This window comes from Artibeus jamaicensis, unplaced genomic scaffold, assembly GCF_021234435.1.
Source record: "Artibeus jamaicensis isolate MK-2021 breed Jamaican fruit bat unplaced genomic scaffold, CSHL_Jam_final contig_64, whole genome shotgun sequence".
NCBI classification, from domain to species: Eukaryota; Metazoa; Chordata; class Mammalia; order Chiroptera; family Phyllostomidae; genus Artibeus; species Artibeus jamaicensis.
Window position 1 is genome coordinate 5,644,405 of NW_026521911.1, and position 26,267 is coordinate 5,670,671.

At 37.3% G+C, this 26,267-nt stretch overlaps 1 protein-coding gene across 3 annotated transcripts in view; it reads right to left on the reverse strand.

Moving 5' to 3' along the window:
- RSF1 (remodeling and spacing factor 1) overlaps window positions 1–26,267 on the reverse strand; it is a 121,851-nt gene that overhangs the window by 27,491 nt on the left and 68,093 nt on the right. Inside the window, exons 6-10 of one of the 3 annotated variants that reach the window (XM_037138564.2) lie at window positions 11,205–12,952; window positions 9,341–9,547; window positions 8,394–8,468; window positions 4,388–4,492; window positions 3,318–3,397 (exon numbers count right to left, since the gene is read on the reverse strand). In XM_037138564.2, coding sequence (XP_036994459.2) covers window positions 3,318–3,397; window positions 4,388–4,492; window positions 8,394–8,468; window positions 9,341–9,547; window positions 11,205–12,952 — 2,215 coding nt within the window. Of the gene's footprint in view, window positions 1–3,317; window positions 3,398–4,387; window positions 4,493–8,393; window positions 8,469–9,340; window positions 9,548–11,195; window positions 12,953–26,267 lie in introns of all 3 variants that reach the window. The other 2 variants (XM_037138563.2, XM_037138565.2) reach the window with 2 other exon arrangements.

A 26,267-nucleotide genomic window follows, 5' to 3' on the forward strand; every position in this document is an offset into this window, starting at 1 on the left:
ATCATATGTATTTTGGTATATACTGCTCCTAAGATTCACATATATACAAGCATCACAGGAGCTATAAATAATGAAAGCTTTGTTAACCACATTATTGGGGAGAATTAACAAACAGCAACAATGCAGTTAACTGGCCTTTATGCCAGGTTGATCTCCCTATGTAACAATAACTTTGCTCTGCTTTCTGTGATCCAATTTCATAGGGTTTAGTATGTGATCTAAAGCCACAATTATGCTTGTCCTCATAAAGAATGACATTTCAGTAAAAATGATTACCAAGAGTAAAAGAAAAAGCAAATGAACTAGTAAATAAGGAGACCAATAGTTCAAACAAATGCTATGGCACATTTAACATAGTTTCTAAAATTAAAAGTATTTCTTAATTGTAGCAACATGGCCACATCTAAAAGGTATAGCATCACAGGCCTCCAAAGAATAAGCAGATATAACTGGAGTAGTAAACAAATTCTTAGTGGTTGAAATTCTTGCCTTTTTTTCCCTATTGCTTATTTTTTTCACTTTTAATTTGGTAGCTTATTCCAGGTTCCACATTCTTGACTGACCTACTTCTGTGCACTGCAGGAAGCAGGCAGGACAGGGAAAAAGACAAAATATAAATTCGGACAAGCCAAGTCTTAGAATCTGACTCTGGCAGAGTTACAAGGCCACACTGAACTATTCAGGCACTTTTCTAAATCACTTTAGCAACATAAACGGTTCCATCATCCTCTCAGTCATCTTTCCCCTCCAGCATAATTACAAGGTTCTCTCATTTGCATATCAGTTTTTTAAACAATTTATGCAACTGTGTGCAACTCCAAGTTTAAATGAAAATTTTGATAAATGCAAGTAACTGGTGTTAATTTATATAATCCCTAACAATTAACTTTAAGATAAAGAGTCTGAGGTTCTTTGCTGTACCTATTTTTAAAAATTAAATTTACTGGGGTGACTTGGTTAATAAGATCAAATAGGTTTCAAGTGTACATTTCTATGATACATGATCTATATGTTGCATTGTACAACATTCTTGCCTTTTGGAGAGAGTACATTTTCTTCCAAGCTCTAAAAGAGTAAACTATTAGTTATCATCATTGCTGAGTCAAATTAGCTTCAGAACATGAGAGCACGGCTCATTTCTCAGGACAGGCAGACTTCTGAAAGACTAAGGCACAGGGACAATCTGATTTTCAATTATGACTTAATTTGAAGCACCTGCACATAGATCTTTTCCAGTGTGAAAAATAAAAAACAGGAGCAACTCTGCACATCACGACAGGCCTAATAATTTTATACAGGACTATTACACAGTTTCTAAATACAAATGTATTTAGACAATGGATTTTAAAAAAATGAATAAGCACTTTCATCTTCAATTCAATATTTGAGATTAACTTTGCCTTTAAATTAAGTACCATCCATTATATAAGGCAAAACTGAGTAGTTAAGAAAAAAACAGGATTGGAGGCTGAACCCATTTTAAGATTCTCCTTCATTATAAAGTGGAGAGATTGTGGAATAGCCCAACAAGCTAAACTTGGTGGGGGAAAACTATGTGATAGCTGGTAAAGGTAACATAGCAGCAAATGAAGATAATAAGGCCAATAAGCAAACACTGCTTAGATTATTTCGTGCTTTGTACAAATGAGCACCAAGTCCTGATTAATATCTACAACTTCTCATTAACACCTCCACTTCACTATCACAACTGCCCTATTACAGGACTCATTGGCTCTTGTAGACTCTACTGCAAAAGCCTCAACTCTAATTCCTTCTTTTTACTATTACCAGGATATTTTTCCTGAAATAAATATCTGATTATGGCCCTGGTTGGTGTGGCTCAGTGGACTGAGCACTGGCCTGCAAACAAAAAGTTGATGGTTTGATTCCCGGTCAGGGCACAGGCCTGGGTTATGGGCCAGGTCCCCCAGTTGGCGGCATATGGGAGGTAACCACACATTGATGTTTCTCTCCCTCTCTTTCTCTCTCCCTCCCCCTATCTAAAAATAAATAAAGTCCTTCAAAAATTTTTAAAAATCTGATTAAACATATCCCTCCTTTCATGACTTCCCCATCGCCTATAAAAAATAATTTGAATTCCATAACAAGGTATGCAATGCTGTTCACAATTTGGCCTCAATCTGCATTTAGAGATTCATTCTGCCACTTTTATGCTCTCACTTTTACACTGTTTTTGCTCATATTTGTGCTCTTAACCTAAAATGTCCTTTCTCTGCACGCCCACCTGTATAACCCCAAGTTAGCTTCCAAGGACATCCCTGATAAGTCCAATCCCTAGAACTCAAATTCCCTTCACAATGTTCTTATACTGCTCTGAACAGAACTCAACTTGACCACTTAATTGTATCACTGGCTCCTACATCTGTGTTCCGATAGAGGGTGACCTCCAAGTAAGCGGGAGCTTTGTCTTACTCATCTTTTCTCTTCAGTTTGGTACATAATAAGTATAAATGTATGTTTCACAATAGATTAATCAAAGAAGTACAAGTAAATATAAATATAAATATAAATATAAATATAAATATAAATATAAATATAAATATAAATATAAATATGCTGTCTTGATTCTAAGCCTCCTTTTAAAGACTAGGCTCAACTCCAATTTTATCTCCTCCAAGAAGCCTTCTCAATTGCTTTAGACCGCGCTGCAGTGGCACACTGAAGACGGAGGCTTCTTTTATAGTCAGTGGGACACAGTTCAGCATTTTATGTCACTTTATGCACTTGTGTGGTTTCTGCCCACCCAAAGATATGACATGGGCAACTAAATTGTACATTGGTTCTTACAGTTTTCTTGTACTCACTCCATACTTAGGTATATTATCCCCCCACAATACTTGAACCAGTATTCATTCAGAGAAGGTTCTGATAAATATTTTAGATAAGGGATTGGCAAAGTTTTCCTATACAAGGACAGATAGTAAATTAGGCTTGGTGGGTCATAAGGTCCCTGGTTTAATTACTAAATGCTGCTGCCATAGGACAAAAGAAGCCACAGACAGTATATAACAAGTGAGTGTGGCAGTGTTCTAATAAAACTTTAAGGACAATGAAATCTGAATATATAATTTTCATGTGTCATGAAATATGATTGTTGTTTTGATCTTTTCCCAATCATTTAAAAACAATAAAAACATCCTTAAGTAGCAAGCAGCACAAAAATGAGAAGCAGGCCAGCTTCAGCCCACAGGTCATAGTTTGCTGATCCCCCCTTCAGATAGACACACCAATCTACACTCTAAGACAGCTCTGCCATCCAATTCCCAAGTAAAATATTAGCACACATATCACAATACCTTCGTTCAGCACGCTCCTTCTTCTTTAAGGCAACATCTAAATCTTGCAATTGTTCCTCTAATTTCTCACACAGTAGTTTCTGAAACAGCCAAAACATGAATACTATTTTAACACCTTTCCACAGTCATCACTTGCATATTAGCACATGGATACCATGCTATGAGCTGATAAGGGGCTATACAGTGAGTGAACACTGAAATGTTCCTTGTATTTCATTCAAGTGTTGCCTCAACTTGCATTGAATTGAAGGTGATCACAGTATCTTTAAAGTGATGTACATATTAGAGAAACTTAGAACCCTGCCAGAAAATACATCCCATGCCTATCTTGTTGGCAGAATCAATGTTTAAAATAGCATTTGGGCCCTGGCTGGTGTAGCTCAGAGGACTGAGCGCAGGCCTGTGAACCAAAGGATCGCAGTTTGATTCTCACTCAGGGCACATGCCTGGGTTGCAGGCCAGTTCCCGGTAGGGGATGTGTGAGAGGCAACCACACATTGATATTTCTCTCCCTCTCTCCTTTCCTTCCCCTCTAGAGATAAATAAAATCTTAAAAAAAAATAACATTTGGTTCAACATGTATGCATGACAATGATTACAATTTTTAAAAATCCCAAGACATTTTTAAGGGAGAGGGTTTTATGTACCATAAAGTATAATAGTGTGAAATCACTAGTTTTAAAAAAGAGAAAGTAAAAAAACTTACAAAATCATGTCACATGGTTACTGAGTCAAAATAGAGAAGAATGTAACTGATAATGCTATGCTAAGCCACAGAAGTTTACTTCACTGAGTAACGCAACACAGCCCATCATTTTTAAACCAAAAGTTTTTTTTACAAAACTTAGTTCTTCTGAGAATTGCATTAAAAAATAATAAGAGAAGACTTAAGTGATAATAATAAAGGGTAACCATTTCAACAGTCTGTAATTTCACACAAATTTAAACAAGAGGTAGACCACATTTACAGATAGTTTTAAAGATTTAAAATGGTTAGTAGCTGCCACGAAGTACTACTAATTTGAATATAAAACCAAAGACTGGGCAAACAGAGGTGTACTGGGTCCTACATGCTGGCAAGGTGGGCAGAACCACTCTCCATCGGGGATGATCATCAGCGGGGGTCGGAGGCAGGCCGTGTGGTACCCACTGTCACAGGAGTCGCACAGAAGAATCTGAAAGAAACTGGGTATTAGTATCAACCTAGCTCTGTGGTTGAAATTCAATGACTCGAATTAAAATATTTTAAGACATTTCAGTATTTGTTAGTACCATACTAAGAAATATGTGCTTTACTTGCATAAAGTATAATTAAAAAGCTATGATATTAGGGATCTAATATGCTATTTAAAAATTATGAAATGAGCCCTGACTGGTGTAGCTCAGTGGATTGAGCACAGGCCTGTGAAGCAAAGGATCGTGGTTCGATTCCCAGTCAGGGCACATGCCTGGGTTGCAGGCCAGTTCCCATCAGGGGACGCATGAGAGGCAACCACACATTGATTGATGTTTCTCTCCCTCTCTCCTTCCTTCCCCTCTAAAAATAAATAAAATCTTTTTAAAAATTATGAAATGAAACACTAAGAAAATGTTAAACTACAAAATTAAGTGAAAAATAGCAAGTCCTTTCCAAAGTAATCACAATCCTTTTCTAGTGTGCCATGAGGGCTTTACCAATAAATTTTTTTATAACAAAGTTTTACAGCTCAAGTATCACAAACTATCCTACCACACACAGGATTTTAAAAATACAAATAATTTCCACTTTTAATAGCAATTCAATTACCAATCTATAACAATCATTCATGGTTCCTTTTATCAGGTAAATTCAAATATTGAAGAAACCGCCATAAGAGGGGAAGGGAACTGCCTTGCCTGGTGTGGCTCAGTGGATTGAGTGCCAGCCTGAGAACCCAAGGGTCACTGGTTCTATCCCCAGTCAGAGCACATGCCTGGGTTACAGGCCAGGCCAGGTCCCCAGTACCTGGGGGTACTGAAAAAAAGTACTTTTTTACTGTAAAAAAGTACTTTTTTACAGAAAAAAATCATTTTATTTTTAAAATTTTTTAGATTTACAGAACAGTTGCAAAGATAGTACAGAGTTCCCATACACTCTTTACTCATCTTCCATTAATGTTAACATCATACATAACCATGGTACATTCACCAAAAATAAGAAATTAATATCTGTACAGTATTATTAACTCAACAACAGACTTTATTCAGATTTCACCAGCTTTTCCACTAATATCTTTTTTTGGTTTTGGGAGCCAATCCATGCATTTAATCACGTCTCCTTATGCTCCTCTAACCTGTAATACTGTGCATGACTGTTTCGAAAGGCACTAGTCAGAGATTACGTGGACTGCACTTTAACTTGGGGTTCCTCTGGTGCCTTCTCTTGATTAGAATGAAGTCATGGATTTTGGAGAAGAATCCCATAAAGGTAAAGTGCCCTAATCACCATTCCGTATCTGGGGTACATAATACCAATATCACTTACTACTGATGAAATTAACCTTGATAACTTGGTTGCAGTAGTATCTTTTCTGTTTTTACCACTTTAACGTTACGAATTTTCACGTTCCATACTCTATTTTCATTAGAAGTGGTAAGTCCAGCCTACACTCAAGGGGAGGGAAATTAAGCTCCACTGTCTGGAGAAAGGAGAATCAAAGATTTATATATTTGTAAATATAAAGTAAAACTGCCATAGTAATTAATATTTAGGGGGAAATACATTGAAGCTATACAAATATACTGTCTCTTTACTTAAAGGTTCAACCACTAGATTTAGCACTTATTTAGAAAAATAAGTTATAATTTATAAATAATTTTAATTTATATTAATTAGTATTATATATATAAATAATAATGGATCTTGCTTGTAGTATTTATTACTGTGGTGTTCTAATGGTGACTCTATTTCCCTCATGCTTTCTACATTGTTATTTGGAATTCTTCTGTATAAGAAAATATGTCCCTTATCACACATTTGTTTATTCACATTTATTTATATCAGGATAAACAAGTGAATATTTATTTTATTCTTTGGGTTATAATATAAAACTATTACTTGTCAAATTCAGATTGTTCCAGGTATGAAAAAAACCCCAATTGTTCTAGGCATGGACACACTAGGAGCCCTTCTAGGTTGACTATGTCCATAGAATTCATTTGCATCCTTTTTCTTTTTTTAGAGCACTTCCTTACTTTCTAGCACTATAGGATACTCCAAACATATCTTTTACTTTCCCTGCCAAAGCCTAAGAATCAGCCATTTCTCCCAGAAGCCCTGGTTCCTTCAATGGAGAGTGGTATTCAGAAACCAAGACTTAGATGCTGAATGCTCACCGCCTCTAAACTGTTGAAGAGGACAGAGGTGGGAAATATATGTAGGTATAGCAATCCATTTGCACTTGTGTCAATATTAAATACAGTATGAGTTTATACTATTATCTCCGGCTCTAATCCAGCATCACAAGGTTCATTCTAGCCTACAGCCTTGCTTATTCGTAACTTCTTACTCTGACAGTGAGAAAGCTGGTTCATATTACCTGAACTTCATTCACCTGTTCAAACCTAGCATATATAATTTCTAAATTGCTAATACATACCATGATGGGTGGAAGAGCATAGAATGTGCACACACACGTGCATTGATTTGAAACGGAAAAAGTACCCTCCCCCTTCTTATACAACCATTTACTGCCGATACTCAGAATTCAGTAGTTCAGTTACAGGGCTGACTGATTATTTGATTACATAGGCATATGTAGACAAACCTGGGCACCAGATTCCATTTATCACATTGTTTCTATGGTAAAGCACAATCTAAATTTCAAATACAAAATTAAAAGTAAACTTTTAGAAATCAATGTATTTCTACAATAATTATCTCTATTACTCAATAAAGGTAAAGCCCCATTAAAATAAATATTACTATATAAGATTTCCAATCTTCAGCTAATGATCCATGTACCTTAACAAAAACATCTGGAAAATCCCAGAGTTCTATGCTCATCTATGAATTTATTGCTTTTCTGCTGTAAGCTCAATGAGGACAGGGACCATGGTTTTCTATTTCAGGATCATTTCCCTACCATTTCCCTTACCACACAATAGTTACTTGATATTTTGATTTGAGGATTATCCTTAAACACATGGCACAAGAAATCCACTATTTAGCCCTGGTGGATGTGGCTCAGTGGATTGAGCCCCGGCCTGTGAACCAAAGGGTCGCCAGTTCAATTACCAGTCAGGGCACATGCCAGGGTTGTGGGCCAGGTCCCCAGTAGGGGGCATACAAGAGGCAACCACACATTGATGTTTCTCTCCCTGTCTTTCTCCTCCCTTCCCCTTGCTAAAAATAAATAAAATCCTAAAAACAAAAAGAAATTCACTATTTAAGATCTCTAGTTTCCAATGATATTTCTCTTTGGCACTGTACCCAGCAATGGGATTTTTAGAGCAGTTATTTATATAACTAAATAAAAATTCTGCATGTGTGCCAAGGTGTAACTATCTCTTTAATGTCGTTTCTGCTCACCTTGTTTTACTTTTAATTTCCTCACCCCCCCCTTGTCATTGACATCTACTGATGCCTCAGTAAAATGCACTCTCTTAGTGTATAGGGAAATGGCAGGGAAAGAGTACAAGTGTTGGTTTGTACTTGATTTAGATGGTAAAAAAGACCACTGTCTATCTTTTTTTGGTCCTTTCTCTTCACAAAAATCTTGACCTAACTCTCAATCTGATGATATAAAAATGCTTTCAAGGGTCTTTTCAGCACAATTTCAGCATCTACGTTTCTCAGTGTTACATCATTATCTAGTTCTAAGTTATATCTTTTGAACCCCCTGGAACTAGAGGAATATGATAAACTCCACTGACTTAGTTCCCAGATATGAGTTTAACTTAAAAAAAAAAAAAAGTAAATCACAAAAAACTTTAATCCAGCACATAATACATGTACTAGGCAACTTTACATAACATTAAAAGCAAACCTAAGAACTATGTTTAACAGTTTAATTTCCCCTTTACAATGAAGACATTAAGATACAGAGAAGAGAGCACCTGGTAAGTGGTGGAAGCAGGATCTGCTGCCAAGTCTGTCTGGTCCATGCTTTTCCCATCACACCATACTGCTTTCTAGGAAAAAAGAGCCTTGGAGAACCACTTCATATGAATTTTCCCAACTTTAAAGGATCTGAAACTTTTCTGATCCACCAATTCTACCCATGTAGAAGCATCTTTCTTTGCATTCTTTCTACTTAATAGTTGGAGCCTGCCTTTAAAGTCAAATGTATTCAAAAGAACAGAATAGTCAGATAAAATTGGGCATAACGGGAGTGTTTCTTCAATAGGCTCTTTAGAAAGCAATTATGAACTGCAGAAACACACACACACACACACACACACACACACACATCTATATCTATATCTATCCATCTACCTACCTGTGTTAGGAACTTGCTTTCCTGATTTACCTTACCTCTGAAGAATGTACTTCCTGGGTAAGTTCTATGTCAATCTGTTACTATTCTTCTGAATAAATCTGGTCTATAACTTATACTCTTAAAGTTTTTTTAGAACTATCTATTTCCTAAAATACAAGGTCCTACCAGGTTAACTACTTGACTTACATGTTGTTATAGAAAGGCAGTAAGTCCTTTAGGCCTTACTTATTTAAAGCTGGCACTTTAGAAATACTATTGTAAGTTAACTTAAAGGGAAAGAATAAAAATTTAAAAGAACAGAACAGAAATATTTGAATAATTCCTATATTGTGAGGAGAGATTAGGAGTATATACTTACTTACAAAAAGAAATACCAGCATCTAGCCAGGTAGAATGAAAGCAGGAAACTGACTTCCCCAGAATTAGGTTATTTGAAAAACAGAAATAAAGGTTATTTTGCACACACAAGCTCTGCACCATTAAAAATTTCAAATCATGAGCAAACCCAGAAGAGCAAGGCTTCTTTGGAAAACCACAGCAAGCAGTAATGTGAATATTACGTACTAGCTCAGGATGGTTTGGAAGGCCACATTTTTTGCATGGTTCATCATCATCTGCTAGGACGGCTCCTTCACTCTCCTTTTCTTCCTCCTCTTCTGAAGCTGCAGATGTTTTTTCACTGTCAGACGCTTCACTTTCATCATTGCTGGAATACTTCCACCTGCCACGTGTTCGAGAACCAGTCCATCGAGCTTTGCCTTTGGTTTTTACCTTGTATAAAATAAAAAAATTGAGATAATTTGGTATAAGAATGTAAAAAGAAATGGGAAATTATTATAGCTTCTTTATAAATGTACCTGTTTAATTTTGCCATATATTTTTATTATTTTTCTATTTTGGCAGGTATTTTAATAAACACTGTTTTATATTTTCCCTAGTCATAAAATGTTCTCCCAATATCACTGTAAAGACTGTATAATACACCATCACATAGTTGCATTTACCGAATCCTGTACTAACCAGACATTTAGGTGGTTTCCCATTTGTTCACTTCAATAACCAATTGTATTACTATAAATATAAACTTTTACACACACACCTCAGTGCTTAGGATAAATTCCTCGAAGAGAATTCTGGGTCAAAGGCCATGCACACTTTAAAGGCTCTATAAGAGAGCACTGACTATGTGCTTACATTTTGTTATACAAAATTTTAAATTCCCATATATTAGAAGTAAATATAAAAATTTTAATGGGTCAGAAATGCATACAAAAATCGTGACAAACAAAAAATATATTATTCAGAGAGTAATTTTATAATGATGTAAACTCCTTTTTATTGCCTGGTTGCACAATTTTTTAATTAATATTTTAATTAATTCCTACAGTGTAAGTCCTCATCAAAGAACAAAATAATTCTAACAGAAGGGAAAGTTTTTTTTAAAGAATTAAAAATTCAGTATTCCAGGGAATAAAGAATCACTTACAATGAGGAATAATCTGATCATTCAAATGAATTCAAAACAAAAGCAGCACTTTTAATTACAACAAACCCCCACAGACTAGCCAAAGAATTTTACCAGATTTTTCTTAAAATAAGAAGGTCATCAGAAATAAATTCTGGCCTCTTAGACTACTATTTAAAATTGGGGAATACAGGCACTCTCATACATGTAATGAGAAGGTACATAATGGGGCCATTTTTGGAAATGTGTCAGCAGCTATCAAAACTTAAAATACACATGCCCCTTGACCCAACAATTCCAATTCTAGGAGTCTATTCTAAAGAAATACTCACTCATGTCCAAAATGATCTTCAAAGCAGCATTGCCTGTAATAGTGAAAAATTGGAAACAACCTAAATGTCAATCAATAAGGGAGTAGTCAAATAAACTGAGGTACATCCACACTATGGAATACTATGTGGCCAATAACCAAAAGGTAGACTCTCCTACTGACATAGAAGAGTTCAGAGACACACTGTTAAGAACTAAGAGAAAAAAAGAACATATTTGATTCAATTTCTTTTTAAGTGACTGAATAAATATTTACAAACATGTACATAGATGTATAGAAAAATACTGAAAAACCACCTTAATAGTGCTTATAGGAAATTTTCACTTTTTAATCCTACTGGTTGGGTATTATTTGAATACTTTACAAAGAGCATATATTCCTTTACTGCTCATAACAGAGAAAGTTTAAAAGATGATGGGATTATACAGTCCAAACTGAAGTATCTGGGGATAGCTACTGAGAAAAGACATTTCAAATACAGAAAGATGTTTGTTTGTTTTTTAAAAGTTATCTTTGAATGACTTGTTTTGGCCAAAAGCCAAGACAACAAATACAGCCAGTACACATACAGAAACAAATACATTTCTAATAAAAAATAAAACTCAGAGTAAAAGAAATTTTACCTTGCTTACTTTAAAATTTGTATCTTTGTCGATTTTTTTCAAGTTTTCCTTTTTGTCTGTTTTTTGCAAAGCTGCTGATTCTTCTTCCACTTCATCTTCTTCCCCTCTTTTTTTATCAGCTTTCTGATCTCTGATCTCAGCCACTTTCGCTGTGGGTCTAGATATTCTTGGAGACCTCCTTAAAGTACGAACCACATTTGTTTTCTCTTCTTCCTTTTCTGACTTCTCTTGGTTGATTTCTGGTTCTAGAATTTTGGGAGGAGAATCTGACTTCTTCCGGCTGGATATCCTAATTGTTAATTTGATGCCCTCTTTCTGCCTTTCAGAAGTTATCTCCGTGTTTCCTGGAGCAGTGGTTTCTTCTTCGGGAACCAACTTATATTTAAATTTGCTTTTTGGCATAGAGCCTTTGGTCTCAGAAGAGTCCTCTGTGCCAGGAGTCTGGGCATTGTCCGGGTTAACCACTTCTACCTTCATGGGTTCAGAATCCTCTTTTAAAAGTTCTCGGTCTGTTTGTTCCGCAGACTGACCTTCGGTGGAACTTGTGCTCTGACGCTCTACCACTTCTTTCTCTGAGGCTGGTTTCTCACAATGGCCAATCAAGTTAGACGGTGAGGAAGTTTCAACTGCCTCAGGAGAGCCTGGCTTCTCTGATTCTAGAGTATTCTTTGGAACCTCCTCTGGTATTGGACTCAATCTTTGTGTGTCCTTATCAAAAATAGTCTTTTTGGACTTCTCTAACTTTTCAAGACATTCTAGGACTGGTGGGTGCTTATCTTTCTTACTTTTGGGAGATTTCTCTTCAACCTTCATGGTATGGGATTCGGCAGTAGATAAAGCAGTTTGTAAAGAGAGATCCTTTGCCATTTCAGCAGCCTCAAGAGAGGTCTCCATTTCTAGAGGATCAGTTTCCTCTCCCTGCTCTTTTTGATTCTGGATTTCTAAATCTGCTATTGAACTTTCTCCATCTTTCCCTAAAGGGACCACTCCTTTCTCAAGATCAGCTATTTTTATACTGGTTATGACAGAACTTAAGGACTCTGCTCCATTTCCCTCCATCATGACACTTTTATCCTTGGAGGGGCTGCAGCTGTCCTCCTTGGTATCATAAAACTTTGTCTCCATTTGTTCTGTCTTAAAATTTGGAGTTAGCTTTTCATCAGTAACTTCTCCATTTACCAGCTGTTTCCCTTCATGACCCAAAGTAGTGATTGCAGAAATCCTTTTATAAGTCTCTTCCTCCTGTTTTATTTCATCTTTCAAAAACTCTTTTGTTGGAGTAACTGATTTACACAAAGGTCCTTTGATTGGACTGTCAAAATCATCACTCAGTTTAATTTCTCGTTTTTTCAGTGGTATCTTGGCCTGCTGGTCATTTTTAAGTTTCTCAGTTTCTTCGGAGGACTTCTCAGTAATTTCTTGAGATTTCACACTGACACCAAACTCTAGCCTCTCCGGCTCAAGCTTCTCCACGCTACCCTTGGTATCTTTAGGGTCTGCTCTACATTCCTTCACTTCAGCTTTAATGGGCTTGACGTTTTCCTTGAAGGAATCACTTTCTTCTTTGATAATCTTTTTTTCTTCACTTTCCAGCAAAGGCTTTTCCAGCTTTACTATTACTGGCAGTTTTACAAGTTCCTTTTCATCTTCTTTTTCTATTTTCACGGTAGTTTCTTCCAGGGAATTGGGTGTAGAACGATTTTCTGAATCTACTGCCTGCTCTTCACTTTTCCGCTTTTCATTTTCCTTCTGTTCCTCTGAAAATCAGAAGAAGTTCACATGAATCTAAGCATTCAAGATATATAAAATATAAAAGGTTTAACATATATATTTCCATTTGAAGTTTCTCTCTTTAAAAAGGTGACTTTTGTCAGTGGACATTTAATAATAAAAAAATCAAATCTGATGCACTGGCTGGTGTGGCTCAGTGGATTGAGTGCAGGCCTGTGAGCCAAAGCGTCACTGGTTCAATACCCAGTCAGGCACAGGCCTGGGTTGTGGGTCAGGTACCCAGTTGGGGGCTTGCAAGAAGCAACCAATCAATCTATCTCCAGTACACTGCTGTTTCTGTCCCTCTCTCTCTCCCTTCCTTCCACTCTCCCAAACAGTCAATAAATAAAATCTTAGAAAAATAAAAATCAAATCTGACAGTGAAGAAAATTACCAGACTCTTGAGACATAACTCCTTATTATAAAAGTATTATTCAGAAAGACTCAGATTTCAGCCCTGGCTGGTATAGCTCAGTGGATTGAGTGCGGGCCTATGAACCAAAGGGTCACGGTTTGATCCCCAGTCAGGGCACATGCCTGGGCTGCTGGCCAGTTCCCGCAGAAAGACTCAGATTTCCGCTTTACATTTTTAGCTTCAGTGTTCCTAATGGAATGCAAATATTTATACAGCTCAAATAATACAGTCAAGCTCAAATATATGCAACTAAACATTTCCAAAAGATCATATTTGTTTGGAAAAACTGACAATTGTTCTTCTTTGCAAGTCACAGAGCACTTCATTTAATTGAGGTAACATGAATAGGCAGGGGGGAAATGTGTATTTTATTCAGATTATAAAAGTAACAGGATTCTGTCCAGAAAATAATGTCCATAAACTTAATACACAGAGACAATCATTATTTTAGGTTACTCCCTTCCACTCTTGTGTATTTTTGACAAAGTTGTAATCGTGCTGCCATTTTTTCCACTAAACATTAGTACTTTCGTATGTATTTAAATGCTTTTCCAAAAATTAACTTAATTATATAATATATAACATTTCCCAAAGTGGTTTTATTACAATTTACTTGATCAAATGCAGGTATTAACATTTCAAGAGTAAATATTTTACAAATAAACTATTAGGTTTATCTATCAATTCTTTTAACCTTATTGGCTACATATGTCCAATGGTGTACCTAACAGTACGAATCAAACCAAAGCCCAACGTAGTGACTGTCCTATCTGTAAATGGAACGACAAGACTGCATATACGCTTGTGCTCAGCGTGGTGTTTTCAGAATTTATTTAACACTAATTTTTCTTACAGTTCCCATCATCTTACCCTATCCTGCTAGCTGAAGAGCCTCAATTCTAAATGAAGTTTTACCAAAAATTCTGAACAGTTGCTTGCCAAGTTGATAGAAGTTACATATTTCATGGGAATAAAATAGAATTGATAGAAGATGAAGTAGGACATGTTTTATGCAGTAAGAATTCACTGTCCCTTTAAAGAGTGAATTTTTATTATAAACCATCATTTCTTTTATGTTTAATCACGTTGCAAAAAAAAAATTCAAGAACCACTGAGAACCATTCAGAACCTGGGATTAGAGTATAAGTATTGCTCCTCTCTCTTTACATTGTTAGTGATTTATACACACCACTAATAAAATTAAAGACATCACAGTAATCTACTTTTACGTCTTCCCTTTCCCACTGATAAAGTAGGCTTAGTAAATTCCTGTTCATTGATATTGGTTTCTGTATCAGATAATATGATTAAATGAACATCTCAGTTAACAATTAAAATATAAATTACCATTTGTAAAAACAACTCCAGCCTAATGCTTCGAGTTTACTGAACATCATTTCTTCTGTATATTTTGGTTCAGAAAGTAATGCAGGATTTCATTAAGACTATGACCCAAGGTAAAAATGACATAACAAATACTGTACTATAAATATGTAATGTAATAAATAATGTCATATTGGCAACCTCATTATTGTGTGCATGTCAAAGTAACATGATGTATACCTTAAATTTACATAACACTAGGTGCAAATAGATCCAATTAAAAAAATGACACCTATGTTTTTATTTGGTGGTGATAAATGAGAAAGTTTCTTCAGTGTAGACTGATTTTGATTTGAGTAACAACAACATGGCCAAATAAAATGAGAAGTAACATTAGAATCAAGACCTCCAAGCTTACTAATCTTAATGCAGCCAGTGGTCTATAAGCATGTCCCCAACTCTGTAATCCTCATTTCTTCATCTACAGAAAGCAGCTGGACTAAGTTCCCTTACTAACTCATGTTTCTCTCAATCAAGTGAAACTTTACACACAATCGTAGCTGTGAAAAAGGTCATTCTCTCATGCAAGTGTTTCCCTCAAGTTTTTTTGTCAAAAGAAAACTATTAAAGAGGATGCAAATGAGTTTGAGATATAAAGTTTGATGTGACAAAACTCAAGAAAAAGTAAACTTCAAAAATCACAATGCAGCAGCAACAGCACCTGATAAACTTGAGGTAATTCAAGAGGACTGTTATCTACTACAGGTTTTTAAAGCCAATTCATCATCCATTCACTTGACAAATATTTCTTGATCGCCTACTATGTGCTTTCCCAACCATCCCCACCAGAATCACTGTGTAGTGAGACAATGAATGCTCTGCATAAGCTAATAGTGAAGGACATTGTATAGCCCTTCTTTTTTCCTACTAACAAAACTTTGACTTTGTTCTGGAGAGTACTTGCCCTAAAACTTTTTATTAGGGATACAAACTGACGATATTCCCATTCCATCATTCCTGTATTAGTAATTTGTTGGAATAAGTTCTATAAAAACAAACTATACTAATTTATTGTTTTGCCATAGAGTAGTACATTTCATACAGAAAAGGTGGGGTGAATGCTTAATCTTTTTCTTTCATATAAGTTTTCAAAATAATAATTCAGTCCCAACGGCATACTTCAAATGTTACGTAACCAGTTTTCCTTTTAAATACCATAATAAAATCATGGATTTAAGACATGATCAAGGTGTTTTAACCCATTACACACTTATTATCCTTGTTAATGCTCGAATTGTCCTATATTTGGCAGTGGAAACCTCTTTTAGTTGGCTCTTGAGTCTTTTCAATGTGACTCTGATGGTGTCCATACTACCTGAAAGGCAAATGTTTCTTGGTTCCTTATGTCCTAGCGTTGGAATCAGCCACTTTTCCAAGAAGCCTTGGTTTAGTTCAGTGGGATACTATACTTCAAGATCACAACCTGGACACTAAGGATGCATACTGCTTTGCCACTGTCTCCAAGTCTATTTGGTGGACAGAGCTAGAAAATACACGCATATATTTTTAAATAAAAATAACTCATGAGTTCAGAATACTATTTCAGACAAAATGGCTGCCCCCATGCCAAGGAGTTGTTTTGGTCAGCCAGGGCTTTAGGATGGTGGTCTTGACAGCCAGGCTCGGTGACTCAGTTCATAGCTGCAGTTCCAGTGAGAAGCAAAAAATGCTTCACACCTCCTATTTATGAACCCAAACACAAATCAGAAAGGAGACAGAACATGCTATCTTCAGTGAAGCTAACCTTTGTCTAAACTCATACCATGACCAACTTCACAGCCTGGCAATGGAAAACTAATTTCCAACTTTAGCCACCTATGACAAGTTAAGCAGACTGATACATAGACTAGAAGGGTTGTCCAACTGTTTGGTATCTCTGGGCCACACTGGAAGAATAGTTGTCTTGGGCCACACATTAAATACACAAACACTGACAAAAAATGATGAGCAAAAAAAGGGTTTTAACTAAATTCACAATTTTGTGTTGGTTTGCATTCATAGGCATCCACAGGCATTCACGCAGCCTGAGGGCTGCAGGCTGGACACCCCTGCTAGAAGATGTGCCCAAGGATGTCCTGGGGTATGCTGTCTTTGAAAAGCATCTGACAAATCCATATGGGAGCTGGAGAATACACAGCAAGACCATCCCTCCCAGGACACCCCCTCAATAGCCCATCCGTAAATGGCAGTGATCCCTGGCCCCAAGCTGAAACCCTGGGAAGACTGTGAACAGCTACAAGCCCATAAGCCTCAGCTAGCCTGATGGCACAAGTGATTCCTAGGGTGAAGTGTGGGTGATGAGGTGGCTAGGAGTTGTGAAGTCATCCATCTCCATCATGCTGTAGAAAAAAACTGCCTCTGTTCTGTCCTTCCTGCTTGGGTCTTTCCAGCAGTCTCATCCTTAATAACCCAGCTGATAGCTCGGCCCAGGTGCTATGCACAGCCCTGGACCCGCTTATTCTTTAAATTTTATATCTACCTTTGGGTCTAGATGAAAGACACTTTGTTTCAGAGGACACCTGACACCAATCTTTCCCATAGTAGAGACTGTCAGGAGCAAACTGGTAGAATTTTCTTATCATATGATAAAGATCAGAGTTTGAAATAAAACACTCTCAAGTGTTTTGGATCAATTCCAGTGGGTTCTGTCCATATTCTCCGATTCAGGTTAGAAGTAGACCAGCCTTCAAATGGCAGAAATGAAAGACGGGCTTAATTGTGAGTGACATGATGTCCAGGAAATCCAGACTTGGGAAAAATAATTAGTGTTTATATGAGATAGTATATATCACTTAAGAGGGTCTTTTCTCAAACACTGATTCACTAAATCAGCATCTACATTTCACAGAAGAATGTAAATACAAAGGAATAACTGATCGCTCCCCCCCACCAAAAAGAATACTATTTCAGTGTTTCCTTAACCTTTTCCGTATTACACCTTATTTCCTTTTCCCACACTGAAAATCCTGGTTTTCGAATGTGTTCTGTCCTGGAAGTGAGCGCCAGGTGGAGCGATCTGAGAATTCCTAAGGCGCACTGCCCCACAGCTCCTTTAGGACCTGAGTTTCAGATACTGTCTACAGTCTTCAGTTTTGCCGTCAACATGTTCCTTTAATGAGGGGATGTGCAGACTGGCAAACCATGTAGCTCCACTTTCCCAAAACATAGATAACTTCAGTTTTCTCCTTCCGAGTCAAGCCTCAATAAACTCAGTCAGAAATCACAATTCAACATTTTCCCTAATCATAAGATTTCCTTTGCTTTGCTTTTCCTCTCTTTCTTACTTTCCTCCCTCCTTCTCTCCCCAATTAGCACAAATCTTTCACATAAGCAGCACTGTGATCTGTGTCCTACTGTTCATGACGTAAAAATAAAAGAAATGCACACTTCAATGCATTTTTTGTCCTTTATATTTGTTATTTAAGTCATTACATTCCAAATAGAAAAAGCCTACATAATTTTTATATGTTATTTCATACTTCATTATTCCTTTGATTTGGATCAGAAAAACATTTTTATTTTTGGCCACTATCACAACACAGGATCTGGTACTTGGCACTGCTGTACGCAACACGGAGGGCAGTGTGTACACTGTGCACTGCATGGCAGAAAGCAGCGCTTCACAACGCAGGCACTGTCCAGCACTGACAGGATGCTGAAGAACGGTCTCGTACACAGGGCATCGACTCTCAGGAGGGTTACACAATTTTTGTAATTGAATGGCATTATTATTTAGTCTTCAGTACTATATGAGTAAACTTTGTTTTAGTAATTTATCCTGTATCTTTCACTCCACTCCATCGATATTACTTAAGGCAAACTAAACAATATTAATTAGTTCCATCTTCAGTTTGAAGTCAGAGAACCTATTTCAGAATTAAGGCCATCATATCCCCTTCTGGATGCCAAGTGCAGTGTAGAAAAGCTGTAGATCAGGAAAAGATATTCCTTATCCACTTCATTTCCTATTAAACCAATTTCATTGAAAAAATAAATCCACCTATAATATTGCAATATCAAAAGTGTTTCAACTGGTATTGCCAACCTAATAAACTGAGTCTTGGGAAAAATATTTATTGACGAGGTATGGATTTTCCCCTGAATTACACTGAAAAGTTATAGCCCATCACCCACCCCTTCCTGACACCAAACCATGACTAAGGGCTAAGCTTATCCAGTTCCATGACTATGACAGATTTAACTTTTTAAAAAAAGATTTTATTTATTTATTTTTAGAGACAGATAAAGGAAGGGAGAAAGAGAGGGGGGAAAACATCAATGTGTGGTTGCGTCTCACATGGCCCCAACTGGGGACCCGGCATGTGCCCTGGCTGGGAACAGAACTAACAACCCTTTGCTTCACAGCCTGCACTCAATCCACTGAACCACACCAGGTGGGGACATGTTTAACTTTTTAATACAAACAAAACCTCGATAACAAACGTTTTTGTAGTTAGAAAAGTCATCACTTAGAATTTAAGCTTTTTATCAGATATTATGCTCAAAATGGCCACAGGAGGATCCTATTTAGGTTACTAAGTATGACCTGTCAACATTTACATTTAAGACTTTTCTTCAGTTGACAGCCTGATAGGAACTCCTTTGTAGGTGACTGTCCCCTTATCTCTTGCTGCTTCTAGGATTCTCTCCTTCATTTTAATCTTGGCTAATGTAATTATGATGTGATTTCTCAAAAGAGACCTTATAGGCAAGAAGGGGCTGGAAAGAAGTATTCCAACTCATGAAATCCAAAGATCTACATCCAAGATTAATCTATCCAGCAAAGCTTTCATTTAGAATAGAAGGGCAGATAAAGTGCTTCTCAGATAAGATCAAATTCAAGGAGTTCATCATCACCAAGCCCTTATTATATGAAATGTTAAAAGGACTTATCTAAGAAAAAGAAGTTAAAAAAACATGAACAGTGAAAGGACAGCAAATTCACAGTTATTAACAACCACACCTAAAACAAAAGCAAACTAAGAGGACAGCTAGATCAGGAGAGGAACCATAGAAATGAAGATCTCATGGAGGGTTAACAACAGGGGAGTGGGAGGAGGAGAAGGGGGGAGAAGGTACAGAAAATAAGTAGTATAGGCGTTAGGTAGAAAATAGGGGGAGGGCAAGAATAGTGTGGGAAATATAGAATCTAAAGAACTTGAGACACATGGTCATAAACTAAAGGGGGGGGAATGGTGGGGGTGGGGTTGCAGGGTAGAGGGGAATGAAGGGGGGAATAGAACAACTGTAATGGCATAATCAATAAAATATATTAAAAAATAAATAAATAAAAAGTTAAATTCATAGGAAAAAAAAGACTTTTCTTCAATACACAAAAAAAGTATTTCCTAAAATTGGCTCATTAAAGATCCATATCCAAATTAACTCTCATCCTTAAAATAAAAATCTCAACCTACAAACTAAAAATTCATTATGGGAAATACCCTTAATATCTGTGCTTTCATCAGCTACAATAGAAAATATAACAAATGACTTAACTTGTCCCACTTGTTCCTAGTAATCGGAGTATTTCCAATTATACTTTCATATGCAAATGTTCATTCTAGTTTAATAAACTTTCTTCATGGAGCTCAAACTCACCAGCTAAAAAAAAGGTTTTAATACACATGTAATATTTTTTCTTAAGAATACGTAACTGCTCATCATAGCATTCAAAAACTAATTTCCTTGAAATTTCAGTTCTCACCCTTTCCCTACCAATCTCTCCATCAGGTATCTTTCCCCATTATCCGTCATACTCCTTACTATGGTTTATTTCATACTACTACAAATATGAACTTGATATGCCCCACCCCCAAATTCATGTTAAAGCTCCAATTTTTAATGTGATGATACTTGGAGACTGGGTCTTTACAGACACGTAATTGTGGTTAAATGAGGCCAGAAGGACAGAGCCTTAATCCGAATAGGGCTGGTACCCTTATAAGAAGAGGAAGAGCCCTGAGCAGTGTGGCTCAGTTGGTTGGGCGTTGTCCCACAAAGCAAAAGGTCATCGACTGGATTCCTGGTCAGGACATAGGCCTGGGTAGTGGGTTTAGTTCCCGGTCAGGGTGCATATGAATGACAACCAATACATGTTTCTCTCCCTCTCCCTTCTCTTAAAAATTAAAAGAAATTGAAAAATAAGTAAATAATTAAACAAAGAGAAAGAAAGAGCAGATTACTGTCCTTCCACACATTCAAACAGAAGAGGCTGTGTGAGGACACAGAAAGAAGGTGGCCATCGACACACCAGGAAGAAAGCCCTTGCCAGAATCTGAGTCTGCAGGCTCCATCTGGAACTGTGAGAAAATAAATTTGTTCTTTAAAAAATTCATTTATTTATTTATTTTAGACAGAGGGGAAGGGAGGGTGAAAGAGGGAGAGAAACATCAATGTGCAGTTGCCGCTCATGCACCCCTTGCTGGGGACCTGACTTGGCCAGCAACCCGGGCATGTGCCCTGACTGGGAATCAAACTGGCAGCCCTTTGATTCGCATGCCCGTGTAAATTTGTTCTTTAAGCCCCAAAATCTGGTACTTTGTTATGACAGACAGAACAGACTAATACACTACATTAAGTTATATTATTTTGCCATGTTAAATTTAAGCTTTATATCAGATAAGCTATAATGGCCACAAAAGGCTCATCTATAGGTTACTTTACTTATTATAACTATAGGAATATTCTACACTTCTGCAAAAAATCAGCCCCCTTCCAGTTTTCTTGGTCTACTATTTGGTTTTTAAATATTTGATATAAATATGAACACAGTAAATTTTTTCCACTTTAACTATATGAGAAAAACAAAATTTAAGTACTAGGCCAAGCAACCGAGGACTAAGGCCAACTTTAGGGGACACGAGAGAGAACTAGAGCAAACACAGGAGCGTGAGGCCCACACAGAGGGTCAGCCATTACTCAGGTACAGACCACTGCTGACACAGAGAAGTATGGTCCACAGTCACCAACTCCTCTTTTAATTTTTAATGTTGACGGGAAATTCAAATTAAAAAATACACATGTGAAAACATACCTGCTCCCACAAAATTTCATACATGAGTGATCACAGAAGCACTATTCCTAACAGCCTAAATGTGGAAACAAATCAAATGCCTTTCAATTCGTGAATGGATAAACAAAATAATGGGATATGATTTGGTCATAGAAAGGAATGAAGAACTGACACACCCTACAACATGGCTAACCCCCGACAACATTATACCCAGTAAAAGGAGCCAGACACAAAGGCCATACATTATATAATTCCATTTACACAAAACATTCAAAATAGGCAAATTTACAATGAAAGTAGATGAGGGGCTTTCTGGGGACAGGGGTAGCAAATACAGCAAGTGACTACTTAACTGTTACAGGGTTTCCTTGTGGGGTGATGAAGATGGTCTGGAATCAGACAGTGGTTATAGTTTTACAATACTGTGAACATACTAAAAACCACTGAATGAAAGTGGGGAATTTCATTTTTTTTTACACAAAGAAGCACTGTACAGACTGAAATAAATATGTTTGCAGGTTAAATTAAGTTTCAAGCTGCCAGTATATATACAATTTCTATTCTTTACTAGAGATTCTCAAATGGTACTCTTTTCTCATTCTTAATGTAGAAAAGTGTATGACTGTAAAAATTAACAAAAGACAGGTCTTTTTCTAATTAGCATAATAAAACTAAAAGGTTAGAATTTTCCCCAATTTTCTTTTCCCCCTTAAAAGTCCCTCTTAAATTTAAAGTCCCTTCTAAATTAGAATATACTATCTAATGCTGGAGTGAAAACATACATTAAATTTCATGTTCTATAAGCACAGTAACTTACAGGTAGAGTACCACTAGAGATGATATCCTATATCTTAGACAGAGAAGGGCTTAAATTACACTTAATACTCAACTTCAAAATCTACTATAGTCTAATAATTCAAGAAGTATTTGAGAGCTTCAAGCTTGGTAGTACGACTGACCCTATATGAGTGGAATAAAAATAGTCCTTAATGAACTGCTAGTGGAACTTAGAAAAGGGGTCAAGATGGGATTCTATATGGCCCTAGAATTACCACAGTGAAGGACAGGGCTTCAGGGCTGTAACTGCATGATTAAGACTCAGAAGGAATGCCCAAGACAAATGGCGTAAATGAGGTCTCCAGCTCATCTGGAGCCAGTGGTCATGTAAGGAAACAGTAGGAGGGAAGACTAGACAAAGAGACTGGAGACAGTCTATGAGATTCTGATGCTAGTTTAGGAAATTCAGACTTTTTCAGAAGGCAAGTCTTTGAAAGAAAGTCGATTTTACTTTTTAGTGAACTTTTTAAGCCACATAATGTCATTGGTGGGGAGCACTTTTATAGATAATACATTTCTCCTTGGAATGCCATACAAAATACAATCTTTTGGTATGAGCTGAGTCATCCCTTTTTATCTCCTAAGGTTAGGTAAAGCATGGCCATTTAATCATTAAAGAAAAATCTACTTTAACTGTAAGAATAAGGTGGCTATTTTATTCTTTCTCCAGTTTCTATTTGTCCTTGTGTGATTTCAAAATAGCCATTCATACTTTTGTCATGTTTTGCCGTACTATTCTAATACACTGGATATTTTCTAACACTGTTCGCAGCTTTCAAGCTCCCCACCGATAAGCAATATTTGTATATATGTGAGAGTAATAAAAATGACAAACCAGAATCACATTTATTTGGTTTTCCTATGGAACAGAACACAATAACCACACCTGAGAGGATAGAGTAAGAAATAGGTAGGGCTTTGGGGGGCTGAATAAAAATGCCTATTCCTTCAAACAATGTGTGAGCACAGCATCGAAAGTGCCCAGACTCCAGAGAAGGACAAGAGACTGCCCAGGTTTGAACACTGGGTGTGTCAGTAACAGGCTATCCCCGGAGAAGTTACTTAAACCTCTCCTTGTCTCACTTCTCTCACCTGAAAGAAGGAAACAGCAATGTATTACCCAATAAAAGGTTGCGAAGATTATATGACAACACTTTTTATGACTATTGACAACGTTAGTTTTTTTTTTCAACCACCCTAGTGTAGGCTTCACAAAAGCAAAAATTTTAATCTGCTTTGTTTAAAGTGAACTCCCATGCCTAAAGTCACATTTGGCACATATTAGGTGCATTAAGTATTTGTTGAATGAATGAATAAGAAAGATTTTGCTTTTGGAGTAAAAGAAACAAAATAAACACTATTTAAAAGCAAAGAGGAAAAACAAAAAAAAATTGAATGTCTTCCTTCTCCTCCTATACTTTTTGAAGAGACGTCCCCCCCCCACAGACTTTCCTTTACTTGTACTGAGAAATACAACCCCCACATTAAGTGAGGAGTGTTTTCAGAAATAGCTGTATGAAACAGCTGTGCTTGTTTCCAAGCTTAGGGGGAGACAATCTCTACAACCTTGCTACTCTATCTGTGGTCCTCTGACCAGCATCAGCATCATGCAGGTCCTTATTAAAATGGCAAATCAGTGTTACTTGTAACAGGAAGCCTATCAAAATTTGTCAAGTGCAGTTGTAGATCACTCTAGATAAAGCACACGGACATTACGAAGATGGGGGTTCAAAATCTACGCTCTTACACTTTATTATCTTTAAGAATTAGAATTTATAAACTGCCCAATTCCTTCATCTGTAAAATTGAAATAGTAAGAGTAGTCACCTCCAAGAGCTATGAGGATTAAACAAAAAGGCATGTGCAACATTCAGCGGGCTGCAGAGAAAGAGAATGTACCCACTAAACATTACCTGCTTTTATTGTTGAAATTTCCCTTCCTCCACTGTAACACTCTACAGTGAAATTTTAGAATTAAATACTCAGAAAAGCTTTACTGAGGAAATTGTTCATTTTGCTTTTCTTTGTAATTTAAGCTAAATTACACGATGAGTCTCCCTTCAAGATCAGTGTGAAACTGAAGTTCACCTAATAAGAATAATTGCCTCTTAAATTTCTATTGTCTTCCCCTTTTTCCAATTTATATTCTCTCTGACTTTAACTTTAATTATGTATGAGAATAAACAAATACAGGAATAACCAAATTAAATGACCAAATGAACAAATATTACTGAGTCTAAACTCAGAAGTAATCCTTAAGAAGCGCTAATTTAAAAAGTCTAGAAATTCGACTTCCGCCAAGATAAAGGCATAGGTGGAGACGCCATGCTTTCTCACGCAACCAAGTTTAGAGACAACTAAATATTAGCAACAGAAAACACATCCAGAACACAGAAAATTGAACTTCTCAGAAGTCCGATTACAACAAATTCTTCAGCCTGACCAGTAAGAGGGGTGAAACCAGCAGCTGGCAGAGCCAGGTAGCACAGGAAACCTTGGTCAGACGGACTCAAAAGGACACGGATCCCAAGCGAGGGGTTGCAAAGGGCCAACCCAGTGAGCGACTGGCAGATCCCACCAGGGTGAAGGGCAGCAGGTTGACTACGCTGGCGCATTCCTGCGCAGACAGACCAGCGAGGGAGTGGGCAGTGAGAAGGGACCTAACAGGTCCCAGCGACTGGACACAGCAGAGAAGGCCGCCATTTCTTGGCTCTGACCCCACCCCCACATACAGCGTCACAACCCAGCGAACTGAGTGACCCTACCCTGGTAAACACCTCAGGCTTTGCTCCTCACCCAGCAGTGGGAAGCAGGAGAGGGGGACGCCATTTCCCCACTCTGACCCCACCACCACATACAGCATCACAACCCAGCAACCCAGCACTGGAGGCCCTGCCCCGCCCCTAAGGCTCTGCTCCTCATACTTAATGGGCGCAAACACACCAAAAATGGATCAGGAAGATCTCAAAGCCCCAGAGCCCATAAATCTAAGGGATGAAGAAATAGCAAAACTTTCAGATGCACAGTTCAAAACAGTGGTGATCAGGATGCTCACAGAACTCATTGATTTTAGTCACAAATTAGAGGAACATATGAAAGCTAAACTAATTGAAATGAATGGAAATGCACAGGAAACCAATAGTAATGGAAAGGAAACTGGGACTCAAATCAAAGGAGTGGACCGGAAGGAGGATAAAAATGACCAAACAGAAAAGAATGAAGAAGCAAGAATTCAAAAAAATGAGGAGAGACTTAGGAACCTCCAGGACATCTTTAAACGCTCCAACATCTGAATTATAGGGATACCAGAAGGGGAAAAGGAATAGACACCAGTGGAAAACTTATTTGAACAAATAATAAAGGAGAACTTCCCCAATCTGGCAAAGGAAATAGACTTCCAGGAAATCCAGGAAGCTCAGAGAGTCCCAAAGAACTTGGACCCAAGAAGGAACACACCAAGGCACATCATCATTATATTACCCAAGACTAAAATGAAGGAGAGAATCCTAGAAGCAGCAAGAGATAAGGGGACAGTCACCTACAAAGGAGTTCCCATCAGACTGTCAGCTGATTTCTCAAAAGAGACCTTACAGGCAAGAAGGGGCTGGAAAGAGGTATTCCAAGTCATGAAATCCAAAGACCTACATCCAAG